The sequence below is a fragment of the Xyrauchen texanus genome, chromosome 28, assembly GCF_025860055.1.
Source record: "Xyrauchen texanus isolate HMW12.3.18 chromosome 28, RBS_HiC_50CHRs, whole genome shotgun sequence".
Lineage (NCBI taxonomy): Eukaryota > Metazoa > Chordata > Actinopteri > Cypriniformes > Catostomidae > Xyrauchen > Xyrauchen texanus.
Genome location: NC_068303.1, coordinates 4,005,388 through 4,022,178, shown reverse-complemented (window position 1 = coordinate 4,022,178; position 16,791 = coordinate 4,005,388). Strand labels below are relative to the sequence as shown.

The following is a 16,791-nucleotide window of genomic DNA, read 5'->3' as shown; positions in this document are numbered from 1 at the left end:
TTCATCAACAATGTGTTTCTGTCCACAGAACTGCCGCTGACTGTATGTTTTTTGTTTTTGGCACCATTCTGAGTAAACTCTAGAGACTATAGTGTCTGTTGTGCATGAAAATCCAAGGAGATCAGCAGTTATACCAGTCAAACCAGCCTGTCTGGCACCAACAATCATGCCACCAATTTTCCCTATTGTGATGGTTAATGTGAACATTAACTGAAGCTCCTGACCCATATTTGCATGATTTTATGCAGTGCATTGCTGCCACATGATTGGCTGATTAGATAATCAAATGAATAAGTAGGTGTACAGGTGTTCCTAATAAAGTTCTAGGCCACCACTCCAATAGAGATAAAATGTTCAATTAATCGAGATTTTGATTTTAGGTCATATCGTCCAGCCCTAATGCAGTTTAACAGAAAGCAGATGTCTGTGCTTGGCTCGAAACCACAACTATCTGGGCATATTACTACACTAAATACAACTGTAATGACTGAAAAACACTGTAGTACTGCCATTGAAGCTTGAGTCGAGGGCAGGGCTGGACTGGTAATCTGGCATACAGGGCATTTTCCCAGTGGACCGATGCACTTTGTGGCCAATCATGGGCGGACTGGCCATTAGGAGAACAGAGCGGGCTGGTGGGTCGGCCGTGAAACGTGCGTGGAAACGAATGGGCCGCGACAAGCAAAAACGAGCTGCCGCGTTATGCAGAACGGACCACAAAACGGTGCCGCGATATGCAGAAAAGGACAGCGAACAACTATTTTGGGCCAGTTGACATGTAAAGTCCCGGGCCGATTTCTCATCCCAGTCCAGTCCTGGTCAGGGGTTGTATTGTGGCACCATATTTGAGAATATGAACAGGCCAAATCTTTTACATTTTAAAATTGTATGTACTTTAGCTTAAAATGGAATGCACTTTTTTGAACAGTCAGTAATATTCTTTGCAATATTTCTTGCACCATCTTGTGGAACTCTGGTGACTTTAAAATTTGAATTTAATTTTGGTAATATCAAAGTTATTCTAGCAAGTCAGTCTACTCAGGGGCCATTTTTGGAATGCTTTCCGGCAGCTATTTTCTATGCAAACAAGTGACATACAAGTGTAGCTCCTATCTACTTCAATGGGGAATGACTGAAATCATCAAAACAGTTGGTCATGATTACAATCAAAGAACATATTTCCAATCAGCAGTACAATCTGACAACACTGGAATCCTAAATTGGGCTTCTTTACCTAAAAAATGCTAGCTGTTTAGCTAATCCGCATACATGATTCTCAAGTTGATTGACAGCCAATCTCTGTATCTAAATGGTGATTGGCTCTTTTACCTGTTGGGCGGGACTTCCTTTTCTAGATTCATTTTAATAGAAGTGGCCCATCTCTGCTAAACAGTTTCGGGTAATATTTAAGGTAAAAAAGGAATTTAAGTGTCTTGAGGAAATTTTTTTAACTGTAGCATGTTTGTAAAGTACATGGCAAGTATAGCCTAAATCATGATGGTTTTTGTTAACTTCTGCTGATTGTAATAATTGTGTCAGGCAAGAAGATTTTCATGACTGTTTTATGAGAGATTTTTTTCACATTATAGTATTGAGACTTTGGCTGGAAAATGTGCTTGCATTAATTGTGACAATAATGTGACAATAAAATAACTCTTAATGATCCTAAAAATGGGCTTAATTTTAATAATGCAAAATATATACATTTATATATATATATATATATATATATATATATATATATATATATATATATATATATATATATATATATATATATATATATATATATATATATATATATATATATAAACCAAACATTTTATGAGATTCAACCGCAAGATGTTGAAAAACGTATTTTACGTATTGGAGTAAAAATACATGCTGATGTTCAACTATTTTAAAATTAAAATCAGCGAAAATGAAAGGCAGTACCAAGGGAATGCTACTTTAATATATAGAAATACTTTACAATATAATATAGCATTTTTTTACATTGCGGTAATGAGAAATGGAGGGTAAAAAGTGCATAATAAAGTATATAATACGTATACTGTCTTACTTGATTATTTTGATTACAAAGTAAAATAGGAACAGGACATTTTCTAGACATATTTTGTGAGAATCACCCTCTTATGGCTAAATATTACAAAAATATCGAGTCCCACGAATTTCATGCTTCATTAATAGATTACTTGCATTTATTTGATTTGTTTAATGTGAGACTTTTAGCTCTCAGTGCATCTAAACACATCATGTATTTATTCACTGCTGATATAAAATCAATAAACCTGCAGCAATCTCACCGTAATTATAAACAAAATCATTTGTGTTATGGATTACATGGCAAAACAAGATCAAGCGCTCATTTCCTCGGAGACGACGCTCAATGAGACAATATCACAGTGACTGATTTAATATGAAGATGACAAATTATAGATGAGCCTGTACGGTATATTAAGATGTTTACAGAACGGTGGGTCTTATTTTCATTGTTTAAACCCGTTCTCTCAGTGCTGAGGATTTCATGTTTTAAAGATGTTTCTTGCTCTGTTGAAATAAGGTATTGATGTATAATGTAAACCTTAGTTAGCTCCGTTTCAAAACCTAGTGAGTTGGAAGCATTTCCACCCCCAACAACGGCTATTCTGAACGGGATAGCAGATTTCAATGGTGGATATGAGCTGCGCTCCAGTTTCTTTTAAGCATTATATTGTATTTTTTATATTGTAATAATGTTTGTTAAGGTAAGGCAAATATATATTTTTTAAATGTATATCTATGGTATATAATAAATTATATGATTGCTAAATTACTGCTTAAATTATTAGTCCACGTACAGTAAATAATATGGCATATTCAATATTCAAACTTATTAACAGCTTATTTAAATCGACCAATTTACGCTTTTCAGTAAGCCCTTTGGTGGCGAGAAGGGTCCCATTCATCCCGTAAGATCTTCAATGGGGGATCTTGTTCATGTAATATCATCGTTAGATAATTTTTGACCTCAGTGGCACACTTTGGAGTTTGTGTCATTCATGAAAATGTTAAATCTACCAATACCAGCTGTGTGACAAATGGGTCTTATTAGAGCAGACACGATAACACTGACGGTGATTCCTGAAATATGCTATTCGTGCCATATTCTTTGTTGTCTACACCTCCAAAACACACTTAGAACAGTGAATTTTTATTTTATTTGTTTTATTTTTTATTTTATTGCTATTTTGTACAAATCACATTCACATTGGCCTACTTATTAACATGACAAAACAAACCTGTAATTACATTTTTAATAAATTGTACACCGAAATCAAGCAACGTGACAAACTCTCCCGTTACAACGACTGTTGTCACTCACTTTCACGCATTTCGACGCAAGCTCAGTGACACTCCGCACAATGTTCTGCACTCTCGCGAATGCTCTCATTAAAAACAAAGCTGTCTAATCAGCATAATTAATCAATTATTTACACCGCGTCTGTACCTTGATTAGAACCGGATTGTTTTAGTTTTGTCCTGTTGCTCATTTTCAGTGTATTTAACATAAAGCAAGCATCTGGACATTAAGACAGTTTAAAGCTTGTGCATTAGGATAAGTTGCCTTTACTGATAGGACGGAGGACTAATCTAAGCAGCTCTAATTGGCCATTGCCATTTCATTGCTCAACGGACATGTTAGTGATTGGTTAGAATACTCAACCGTTGTAAATAGAAACCATTGATGCAACAGTAGCAGACTTAAACTGAACGCTGTAATCGTCAGTTTTCACGATTACATAATCGTGGCAGCCGTAATCACAATCACGGTTAGTTTTTTGATTAATTGTGCAGCCCTAATGTTTAGAAAAGTAAATGGATTAGTGAGTGGATGTAGCCCAACATACCTTGTTTTGTCCCAATTTTAAGGCAAGATTGCATGTACAGTTAGTTCATAGATGAAATCCCAGAATGACAAGCTCATTTTTAATTTTCATACAGAAGTCTTTAATGTACAATAGCAAAAAAAAAAAAAAAAAAAAAAAGGCAGTTTAATAAAAATTCTGTTTTTAAGTTCTGGTTTGAAGATACTTTTACTAGAACAGGCTTAAAATAAATCAATCAATTCTTTTGAACATACATCACGACCAGTGTAGGTCAGTTCCTGAACCAATGATTCTCGTGAGTCAGTTCTTTTGAATCAGCGTGACCATTACTGTCCGATTCCCAAACAAATAACTCTCCCAGGCACTCAACAACAATCTCTAATGTTGGGAATGATCCTTGCAAAAATGCTAATACTCTTAAACTGGAAATCTTCAGATACTCCTTGCTTAAAAATTTGGCTAAACTAAATGCTTCATGTTATACAAAAGGAAGAGACACGTTCTTGAGCCCAAAACACATGGGCGATTTCAAATTGTGTGGCAGCCCTTTCTGGATTTCCTTAAGAATGCATAATGTAGGGGGGCCTGGGTAGCTCAGCAAGTAAAGATGCTGACTACCACCCCAGGAGTCACGAGTTTGAATCCAGGGCGTGCTGAGTGACTCCGGCCAGGTCTCCTAAGCAACCAAATTGGCCTAGTTGCTAGGGAGGGTGAAGTCACATGGGTAACCTCCTCGTGGTCGCTATAATGCACTTCTTGCTTTCTGTGGGGCGCATGGTAAGTTGTGTGTGGATGCCGTGGAGAATAGAGTGAAGCCTCCACATGCACTAGATCTCTGCGGTAACATGCACAACAAGCCACGTGATAAGATGCGCGGATTGACGGTCCCAGACGGGGAGGCAACTGAGATTCATCCTCCGCCAACTAGATTGAGGCGAGTCACTATGCCAACACAAGGACTTAGAGTGCATTGGGAATTGGGCATTCCAAATTGGGATGAAAAAAAAGGGGGAATGCATAATGCATCTTTACGAAAAATCCCCAATTTTTTTTATGTTTTTCCCTCACTTTCTATTTAAATTTCTAACCTCGTATTCTGTTGCTGTTTTTTTGTTGTGTGTTTTTTCTCTCTTTGTAGTCTTTGTATTATATCAAATTAAAAACATTTCAAATAAAATATACAAAAAGAAAAATAATAATTAAAAAAATCATGGAATCATCCCTACTTCAAATGCCTTCATGTGAAATGCCACATTCGTAATGTAGTATCCATCTAGCACAAGATGGTTCACTAAAGCAATGTCTTTCACTACACAACAGAATGGTACAATGACATTAAAGGTCATTATCGATAATCATTACAACATTCCTCCATCTCTCATCACTTCAAATCTCTCAGATTGAGTCTGATTCATCAGAGCACAGATTGATTTTCTCACCTCAAGCGCTCTCGAGTGAACCCTCTCATCTCACACCGTTTCTACGGACACAGACTCTGTGTAATTACCCTCAAACACCAGGAGACAGATTAAATGAGTTGCCTAGCAACAGGATGCATTTGGTCCAATGGCATCCTCCCGAGAGGCTTGATTGTAATGTGTTTAAGCAGCACGAGGAGGTGGTGAGGTGAAGGAGAGACAGAGAGAGGATGGTGTGATAAAGAAAGAGGTGAAATGAAAACAAAAATCGATGGAGTATCCTTCATTTAACCTTTGAATGAATTCACCGAGCATTTAAAGAGCAGGTAACACACTCTGAACACTCAGCACCGTACACAGACTTGTGTGTGACACATGCCGGTCACACTGATGACTACAGACATCACATGTTCAAGCAATAAAATATGATAGCTGAGAAAGTAGAAACTAAAGGACACGCACGCTAGCTGTCCTTGTGTTTACATCAAATCTAGTCTCTCGTTATAGGTCTTAATACAGCCTGTGGAGGAGTCTAATCTCCTATAAATAATAAAATGAGCTAAAAATAATTTGCAGCCATTTATTATAGCTACATCATATCAATGTAATATTCTTTTAGCAACAGCAGTACAGATAAAAGTAACACAAATAGGACACTGAAAGTACTTTTATTATATTATTTCCAACAAATGGTCAGTAAAAGGAGGTGCTTAATTTTCAGAAAAAGCTGTCCAACAACCTCGGGAGGTCAAAATAAATGTTTTAGTACTAATATATAAATAAATAAATAAATAAATAATATTAGAATATAACATTTTATGAGTGTTGCTGTTTTTGCAACCCTGGAAAAAAAATTATAATTGAAATGCAAATGGTTTAAAACATGATGTGTGTGATTTAGCAATTGTCTAGCTATAAACATCAAAGAAAAATCTAAATTAAATGGACAATATTTATCAAATCAACAAATATGTAAACAAATAATACACAATAATGAGCAAAAGGGTTGCAAGTAACACATTTAGTTGAAATTAAACTAAAAACACTCATGTTAATGTTAGCTATATTTACTATTAATTAGCTAAAGAAATATAGGTATACATTTACTATTATATAAAGAAATATTGGTAATTTTGGTAGTCTTTGTCCTTGTACATTTACACTGTTGCTTTTGGAACCCAGCCAACCTGAAATACATTTTAACAGCGTCGAATGGTTGAGCTTGACAAATGCAGTGAACACTAAACATTTTTGTAAAAATTTAGAAAATGGAATGAGATTATATAACGTGAGGGAAGTCACGCAGTTTAAGGGTTAGTTCAAACAAAAATGAAAATTATCCCATAATTTACTCACCCTCAAACCATCCTAGGTGTATATGACTTTCTTCTTTCAGCCAAACACAATCAGAGTTATATCAAAAAACATCCTCTTCCAAGCTTTATAATGGGAGTGAATGGTACCTTAGATTTTGAAACCCCAAAAAGCGCATCCATCCATCAAAAAAGTAATCCATACGCCTCCAGGGGGTTAATAAAGACCTTCTGAAGCGATGCATTTGTAAGAAAAACATCCATATTTATAACTTTATAAATCACTGGCTTCCGGTAACATCCGACCATGTGTTCACAAGAGAGTCGAGTTCCCGCGTATGACGTAGGTGTAGCGTGAGCTACAGTGAGAAGTGACGAGGATAGAGGAAGCCAGTGAACGTGCAGACTCACTTGAGTGCGAGTAAATTATGGGATAATTTTCATTTTTGGGTCAACTAACCCATTAACATTTGTGTGCAAAATTTAAGACACAACTAAATATTATGAATGGAGATGGAGTGTGTGCAATCACCTATTGCCACACCCAATCAGAGACGCGGTCAGCTTTCTCAGTGGAAAATAGACGTCCAAGAGGGGGTATTCCGCTCTATTTCATGGTAGCCGGTGCGCAAGAGTCATTCACTATAGAAACAGCGATGTCCTCCACCATTTTAAACAGTATCCAATGTGGAAACTACGATAAAAGGTAAGCACTTGAGTTCTGTAACAAATCAGTCTGTTGTGTCACTCAGCTGTGATGAGCCTTAATCCTGAAGTTGTCCATTTAAAGCGATTTCCTAGTTTTGGTAATGCATTAGTAATACGAGCGATCAAAGAGCGCAGTTCCATGTAAACAATGACTAACGGATTCACTTTAGGTCACCAGCTGGCTCATATTACACACAAAAATGATCTTTTGCCACGACCCGCTGGTTAACAGATGTCATTTAAAAAATAAAGCCAGTAACTCCTAACAGATACACTTTAGTTTAGAACAGCATGAACGCTGAGTGATACACACACAGTGAAGCGTCTGAGTGCTGATGCTGTCACACAAGATTTCAGTTTGTTTTTCAATTGAATTGTTCACATTATAGGTCACATTAAAAGTGGAAAAAGTTTTGCGTTTTCGCAGGAGTTTGGCATGAAACTCCACAGTTAATGCGTGCATCAGACGCGTTTAATCTGCACGCGCTGCTCTGCAGCTCAGTGAGATGGCCAGAGTTCAACTAAATAAGACACAAATGCTGCGTTCATGGCATTTATATACTAGCCTAAAATGCCCTTATTTGGACATCTGGATGTGATTGGAATTTGAAGTGCACAATAGATCAAATATCAGCGATCAGACGATTATTTAATAATCCTGAGAGGAATATTAACAAAGATTAATAAATGCTGTATAAACATATTGATAATTGTTCATGATTCCTAAAGCATTTACTAATGTTAACAAGTAGAACCTCATTTTAAAGGGTTACCGTAACCACTTATGGCCACCCTTCTCTCTAGATATATTAACCGTATCCAGTGAAAGATATTCACAGGTTATTCTGCACAAACTCACAGTAATAAAAATATAAATCTCCCTCTAAAGGTCACCTGTCTTGCCTGTAATGGAGCAGAACAGTGACGTTGCTTGTGCTCCGAAAATTGTGAATTCAGTCATTAACTTGTAAGACAGTTTTACTGTAAGTGCATTACACTATAGCAGAAGACCGTGATGCAGCACAACTGTCTGCCTCTATCAGAGTAGAAGTGCGCTTTAACCTCTTATCTCCACTCTCCAGCTGTACAGAATCAAGGATGCTTTCACCTCTAATGTCTCGTCCACAACATCCACTGACTGATTCTCTCTTCAGGGAGGGGGGTGGGGTGGGTGCCTGCCGTGTCTGTACCAACCAGAGCGTAAGACATCGCTCCCTAGCTCTGTCTCCATGGAAACGCCAGCCAGCCTTGAAATAAAACGCTGCCTCTGTGTTTCGGTCTAGCTTCGTTTCTGTCTCTTCCGCCCAGTCTCTCCCTCTCTCCATCAGTCACTTTTATCTCACCTGTGTTTGCTCATCTATCAGAGCATTTTTCTCTTTTGATCACACCTTTTATCTATTACTGCATTCCCTGATATTCCTAACAATTCATATCCCTCTCCAAATAGGCATTAAGTATGAAAATATATATCCTAGTAGGCTTGCATTGTCTTCTCTGCTACAACTGCTCAATTAGACAGAGAGAAACAATCTTACTGACCATCCACAGTTCACTTTATGTAATGATACCACGATAATGGACCACCACATCCATAAAGATTTCCTGATTCGATTCATAAGCTCTTTATTCGATTTCTATTAAAGGAATGCTCTGTGTTAAGCTCAATCGACAGTATTTGTGGCAGGATAACCATCTTAATACACATGGTATCTAAAGTACAGCCAAGAGATGTAAACATAAGACATGTTAACATGATTTTAGTGTGATAAAATCGCTTACCATCTTTATCAGTGTAAAGTTATTTTGCAATATTACAACATCTCTAGTGCTTATAAAAATCTTCACTTCGGTTCTGCTGAAGAAGGAAAGTCATACACATCTGGGATGGCTTATGGTGCGTGCACATCCAACGCGAAGTGAGCGTTTGCGCGGCGCGATTACATACAAAGTCAATGCAAAGATGCGAATAGACGGGCGGCGTGAATGAAGATAATGACGTGACTCAAACACGCGAAATCGCTTTATTTTTCAACTCGAGTGAGAAATTCGCATGACGTGTTGTCGCGAAAGCCTATCAACATTGAGATTGTCTGGATGTTACTGACGTAGTAGCAGAAGAAATCTGGAAAAATGGATGAAAATGTTGTTGTAGCGGTGTACGGGCACACTGAATTGTATGACACAACGTCATACATGTACAGAGACCGGACGAAAATAGACATCGCTTGGAGGAAGTTGGACTACCTGGTTAGTTCTGAAAATATGCGCTTCTACTTGATTCCAGCTATTGGTTGTACTTTACTATGAACCAAGTCGTAGAAGCCCCTCCTCCTGTCCTTTCCTAGAAGAGAAGGGGGAATACTCGCGGGTTTAAACACAAATTTAGAATCCAGCGATCAAACTCGCGTGAGAGCAATAAGAGGCAGACATTTTCTTTGCGTTGTATGTGAACACACTATTCATCATGAGAGAAATGTCATTTTTGGGTGAACTAACCCTTTAAATTTGCCTCGGCGACCAGAAATTTTGCTTTGTCGCCAGCCAAAGAATTTTCAATGAAGGAAAGACCTTGACTGTTGTAGAAGGCATTTCAATTAACCAATGTTTTAAAAATGTACTAAAATACATGTAACATGTAAGTAGCTTTTTAAATTTTGCGCTGGACATTTTGATCAGATCTCTATCAATAGAGCTAAAGAATATCCAGATACTATCTGGATATGTAACGCATGTTAATGCAAGGCGTAAATGGAGCCTTTGGTAACAGGGCTTCGCCTTCCTCTACAATAAACCATTCTCTCAGTGTATGACGCGTTGCCAACTGAATCTATAAGGCTGTGTTTACACCAATATTCAGTCCAATATTTGATACAAATCTTCTTTTCTGTCCCACCGTTTACCTTTACTTTAGACATAAATGATGTTTACATTAATATATCACCAAGCATCTGTTTAGATGCACTCTGCATTACTTCAGATCGCATGCATATATAAATCACTCAGTCAGACATCACGGGAAGCGAAATGAGTAAATAAAAGTTAGACAGAAGAGACCATCTGACTGATATGTAATGGTCTGTGGTCATTTTTGTGTGACATTCAAGGGCAGGTAAATAACTATCACAATAATAAAAAAAATGCTGTGTCATTCAAATAATGACACAGCATCCTCCAAATGCAGTCTCAAGCAAACACTGAATATCTTTCACAGCTTCAGTGCCATGAACATCACAATCTTTGTCAAATCCACCGACTAGCTCTTCCTGAGAAGCGTGAATTTTATCAGCTTGGAAACTTTGCTTCCCAGTGGACTGACAAATCCAAGGCTCGACATTAACACTTGTCTGCTTGACAAGTGGATTTTTGAAAGAGAATTTGACTTGCCCGACCGGACATAGCAGACTGATTAAAACGTCAATAACAAAAAAGTAAACAGCTATATTTGTGATAGGCTATGCCTGTGTCACTTATTACAAAGTGCATATTCTTATTCTGTTGTTTCAAAATGATCCAGAGTGCATCATTTTATAATTCACAAGTGATCTAGTAACAGCTGCACCCTGTTTGATTGACAGGCGGCATATGTGTGTGTGCTGAACTTGTGCGTTCCGAAAATGTTTGTGCTAATGTGCACCTGAACAGTCAAATGCATACAGACTAGACATACTAGTCCTGAAAAATTACTTAAACTATTCTTCCATAATTAACATATTAGAGTTATGTATAATATTTGTTGTGGTTTTGAAGCTGGTATTGAGAATCATCAAATTTCACTACAAACTACTGTTTATATAGTATACTACTAATGTATAGCCTTTATTGTACATGGTAGATCTTACTGCAATAACATGATGTAAAAGTAAATCTCATTCCATAGAAGTGTGAACATCTCTGCTGTAAATTATGGCAATGGAGGCTTTCCTTTATTTGACTAACATACGTAACATAAAATAATTACAATATGATAATAGCCTCCTCCCCTACCCTGTGGAGTTTATATTTCTGTCTCAGAGAATTGCGTTGTGTCCATAGGTACACTATTAGCTTGACATCATGTAATGTAATGTAATTTTAGGAAACATACAACCGAAACTTGAGCATGTAACGTAAATGTCCTTTTTGTCTCCAGACAAGTAAATTTTTTACTCTGGAAAAAAAAAAAAGTGTATGAACAATTTTTTGTCCGGAGGACAAGCATGACAATGCATAATGTCGAGCCCTGTAATCTATGCACACTGAGTCCTACAAACAATGCATTAAGACCATCCACTGGAGAAACATATTGAGAAAGCTCTTGCCATCTTTGTGAGCAATATGCATCAGACATTCTGTGAATGGTCTGTGAGCTTGCCATCTGTGGCTGAAAGTAAAACCCTAGTACAAAGAAACTGATGCATGGGCTATTTTAGACATCTCTAATATCCAGTCCAACCTCATCTAGTGTTTGTATCTTTGAATGACTGAACTGCTCTGTATTCTCTAAATACCTTGCCACTTGCTTAATTGACTTTCTTTCCCATTGCAAACAATGCCCAAAGAAATATGAGGACTTAAGACTAAAATGTAAAATAATTATAGGATTTATCAAATAAGATTCAGTCTTAAAGCCTCGTATTCAAGATTTTTTGTAAAAGTATTGTAGTGATAAAGGCTGACCTTTGAGAGTCGGGCTGTGAGATGGTGTTGACGATGGCCTCCACGGCCATATCAAACAGGTCTGGATCCGCTAGTGCCGTGAAACTGGCTTCCACCAATCCCTCGCTCTCGTTCAGAGGAACATCCAGCAGAACCCAACTGGAAAGACACTTGAGCACACGGGCCTTCACCAGCGCCGGCGAGTCCGACTGCCGTAACAGTTGCTGCAGGAGCGGGTAAACAGCCGACCACTCACGACCCAGAGCGGCCCTTACCTGTCCCTTACGGTACTGCGGTAGCCGACTGGTCTGGAACTCTTCTGGAAGAACGGTGAGAAGTTCCAGCAAGGCCAAACAGCGGGCACGTCCATCCACCTCGCCTCCCTCTTCCTGGAACTTACGCACCATCTCTGACACTGCCCTGGGCCACGCTTCAGGCATCATGTTCAGGGCGAGCGACGCCAGTGCCACGCACAGGCGTGTCAGGACTATCTTAGAGCCAGATGCGAAGCAAGCGATCTGAGAAAACAGCTGAGATTTGAGTGAGTCATACTGCTCGGCGGGGATGTCACCCCAGTAGCGGGAGATTTTGGTGTGAAGGGCGCTAGCGCCAAAGTACTGGATCTCCGGGACCTGCGGAGATGAAGAAAGGAGCTGGAGTGCCTTTTGATTTCAATTTCCTTTAACATATTCCTTGTTGAATCAATCCAGAGAGATGAACACAGTGCATTAAATCTTCTTGTGCGTCATTAGTAAAGGCACAGAGTTTGTGATATAGAAGATGTGCACCTTTGAAGTGCACACAGATTTCAGAAGTCTTTCATCGCAGCCTTTTCCAGTTTAAAAATCCAATATGACCATAAAGCCATTTTTATGATATTTTTATTAATTGTGCAGCCCTGAAGGATTGTGAAATTAGTCCTCTGATGCACTCTTTATGAAACTAAATGGCCAAATAAACAGCACATTAAAATCATCATAAGATATACGATATTTCTGAATTTTATATCGTCAGCAAAATCATCACGATCACTGGAGAGTGAGATACTGGCAATTCAAAACATTTGCAAATTTAAACTTTCGGACACACTAATTCAGATGAATATGCTGCATGTATGTAACATATAACATGTATGTAACATATAACTTGTAAAAGTGTGGCAGGCGGTACTTTAAAAATAAATATCGGTGATCGGAATAGGCCAATCAAAAATGGTGGTCTCCCTCAGGATTTCCTGATCAGTGCACCACTATTAAAAAGTGTTGATGTAATGCAAAGAATGTGTTCTGTGTGTTCTCCCCGAAGTCTATATTGGTCAGAAAAACATAGGCAAAGTCTATTAAGATATGAAGAGCAGGTGCAGGGGGGGAGGGGGTTAAAAAGACAAGCAGAGACAGAAAAGGAGGGAGAGAATAACAGCAAGGAACAGGATGTACTAACCTTCTCTGGTCTCAGTAAAACCCAACAGAACTGCCAGGCCTGAGGAGACACCTGAGCCTGCATGAGCCACTTCTGAGCCAGATTCTTATTCTCTATGTTGGGATCATAATAAAGCTGATGTAGGGCCTGAGAAAGGGACAGAGAGAGACAGTTTTAGACAGTGACACATTACACACTGGCTGTTCTGGAGCACGAGGACATGAAGTAATAATGCTGTATTAACCCTGGACTTCCTGCGGGGTTATTTAGCAGACACATATATTATACATTGCTGTATACCGTTATGTGATTCCCCTGGTGTCAAAACTGCTGATGCATATAACTCTGTTCATTTTTGCAGGTAAAGCATTTAATATGGTGGGAAGGCAAATAATACAGCAAACAATGGCTTGCTTTTCAACAGTAATAACAAATGGAGAAAAATAGACCTAAATCTAAGCATCCAAGTGAGTACTAGGATTGCGTGCAAGATTACATATTTTCAAAACCGACTAGTGATCAATGATCATAAAGGTTTTGGCTGGTATTAGCCAGTATACGTATATAGCCTATGCCTATATATTTTTTGTATCGGCCTGATTTGTCATATATTTGAAGCAGTGATGCTCCAATATGAACATTTGTGATACAGATTTTAACAAAAAAAAAAAAATCTATAAAAAATTTATCAAAGTCACAAGTATAGACAAACAACAATGTGTTTAAGCTAACAACACACAAACAATGATAATATTTCATGTCTGTATTGAACACATCCCATTAAACCTTTACAGTGCTGTGGAAAAAGTTAATGAACCCTTGGATTTAATAACTGGTCGATCCTCCACTGGCAGCAATAACCTCAACCAAGCGTTTCCGGAAGCTGCGGATTAGACTTGCACAACGTTCAGAAGTAATTTTGGACCATTTTTCCTCAAAGAACTCCTTAGCCATATTCTTAGGATGTCTGGAACGGCTCTCTTGAGGTCATTCTACAGCATCTCTATTGGGTTAAGGTCTGGGCTCTGACTGGGCCACTCCAAAAGGTGAATTTTCATATTTTTAAGCCATTCTGTAGTGGATTTACTTCAATGTTTAGGCTCATTGTCCTGCTGCATTACCCAACTTTTACTGAGCTTCAACTGGCACACAGTGACCCTGACATTATCCTGTAGGGTATCCTGTCTTGATAAATTTGGGAATTCATTTGACCCCTCAGTGATGGTAAACGGTCCAGGCCCGAAGCAGAAATTCAGCCCCAAATCATGACGCTCCCTCCACCGTACTTCATCATTGGGATGATGTTTTCATGTTGGTATGCGGTGCCCTTTTTATGCCATACGTAGGTGCTTTGTAGTCTTCCCAAAAAATTCAACCTTAGATTCATCAGTTCACAAAACATTCATCCAGTAGCGTTGTGAAGTGTCAAGGTGGTCTTTGGCAAACTTAAAGTGCACAGCAACGTTGCGTTGGAAAGCAGCGGCTTCCTTCGTTGTGTTCTGCCATGGACACCATGCCCGTTTAATATTTTCCGCATAGTAGACTCCTGAACAAAGATGTTAACCAGTTCCAATGATTCTTTAAAATGTTTAGCCGTCATTCTGTGGTGTTCCCTTTTGAGTCACCTTGGCTGGACCGAGACTTCTAGGGAGAGTACCCACAGTACTAAATAATCTCCATTTATAGACAATTTGTCTATTTTGAAACCCTTTCCAGCTTTATAAAAACCAACAAATCTTGATGTCATCAAAATGTTTGAGTACTTTTTATAAGTCAAAGTAGTTCTAACCCACACCTCCAATCTCGTTACATTAACTGGATGCCAAGCCTTTGATGACATCCTTAGCATAGGGGTTCACTTATTTTCCACAACACTATTTATCAATAGACATGAAAGATCATGTGTGCTGGTCTATACTTGTGACTTTGAAGATAAGATCACATTTTATGACCAATTAATGCAGAAAAACAGCTAATTCCAAAGGGTTCACATAATTTTTCTCACCACTAAATTAACTTTAGTTAATTTAATTTTAATTTAATTAACTAAATATGATAACATGATGATGGATATAAAAAAAATATTATTTTGTACTTCTAAAACATTTTTGCACTTCTGTTTGTGCAGTTCAAAACAACAGAAATCACATTTGACATGCATGTACTGTACACGATAGAACAATACAAATTATACAATGCATATTTTGGGCGATTCCACGGGAATGTCAATCACTTCATTACATTTTTTTATTTTTAAACAAAAGGAACAAAACCCCTTTTACATTCTGTATTATAGTGGTATAATGGATAAAGTCATCCAGAGCACTAGAGGGTGCCGCATGCCCACACAGCGCTGCCAGCGGGTGCCTTTTAAGATTTAGTAATCACGCAACGCTTTATCAAGATTTCAATCTTAATGCAATCAATCATGCAGCGTTAATGGATATCATACTGATGTTTCAGAAGTCAAAGTCTCTTGATTTCAATGCGTTTTGGATGGTTTACCTCATGTATCCTAGAGGCAAGTACTGTAGATTTACAGTATATATTTACAGTATTGGATTGAACAATTTTTTTTTATCGTCTATCAGTACCGGCCAACATTTCGGTGCACCTGCAATGTCGATAGAGATCTATCTATTATGGACACTTCAATCATATAATGACAAAAGTCAATGAAGGTTAGAGAGGAATTAAACATGTATGTGCTAAGGAAATATGTGTAGGCCACACGACTTTAAAAATCCCCAGAGAAAGGACCATCTCTCAGTGTAAACAAGGAAACAAATGATGAAACCAACAGTGTGAGTGAGGGTGGTCACTTTATAGATTTGAGCACTATCATTTACATTTATATTTATGCATTTGGCAGACGCTTTTATCCAAAGCGACTTACAGTGCACTTATTACAGGGACAATCCCCCTGGAGCAACCTGGAGTTAAGTGCCTTGCTCAAGGACACAATGGTGGTGACTGTGGGGCTCGAACCAGTGTCCTTCTGATTACCAGATTACCAGTTATGTGCTTAGACCACTACACCACCACTCCAGTCTATGGCAACTGCCTATTCTGCACAAACTCATTCTTAAAGGCCAAAGCTGAATGACTTTGATCAATTAACATGGTGACATCACCAGAGCTTATGTGTGATGACTTACTTATTCAATATGAACAATTTTAACCAGATGTTTATCACTCATTCATTCTGACTTTATGAGAGACAGTACAGACATTTTTTCTATTCTTTTACTCTGCTTAGAAATATAGAGAAATTTAAAAAGAACAATTGAACAAAGCGAGGCATGGTTGTGAACTGGTTTAAACAGTCAATCATTTTAAAAACACATCATAGGTTGCTACTGACAACTGATTCCCTGCTCACAATAAGAGATATAATTAGCAAAGCTAACGGTCGAGCCAATCAGAACA

At 38.1% G+C, this 16,791-nt stretch overlaps 1 protein-coding gene across 2 annotated transcripts in view; it reads right to left on the bottom strand.

Annotated features, from left to right (window-relative positions):
* Positions 1-16,791, bottom strand: part of ipo13b (importin 13b) — a 64,414-nt gene that overhangs the window by 34,169 nt on the left and 13,454 nt on the right. For both annotated transcript variants that reach the window (XR_007967955.1, XM_052096186.1), the window contains exons 2-3: positions 13,384-13,509; positions 11,965-12,575 (exon numbers count right to left, since the gene is read on the bottom strand). Coding sequence is in view for 1 of the 2 variants with exons in the window: in XM_052096186.1 (XP_051952146.1) it covers positions 11,965-12,575; positions 13,384-13,509 (737 nt within the window). In the remaining variant the exon portion in view is untranslated. The remainder of the gene's footprint in view (positions 1-11,964; positions 12,576-13,383; positions 13,510-16,791) is intronic.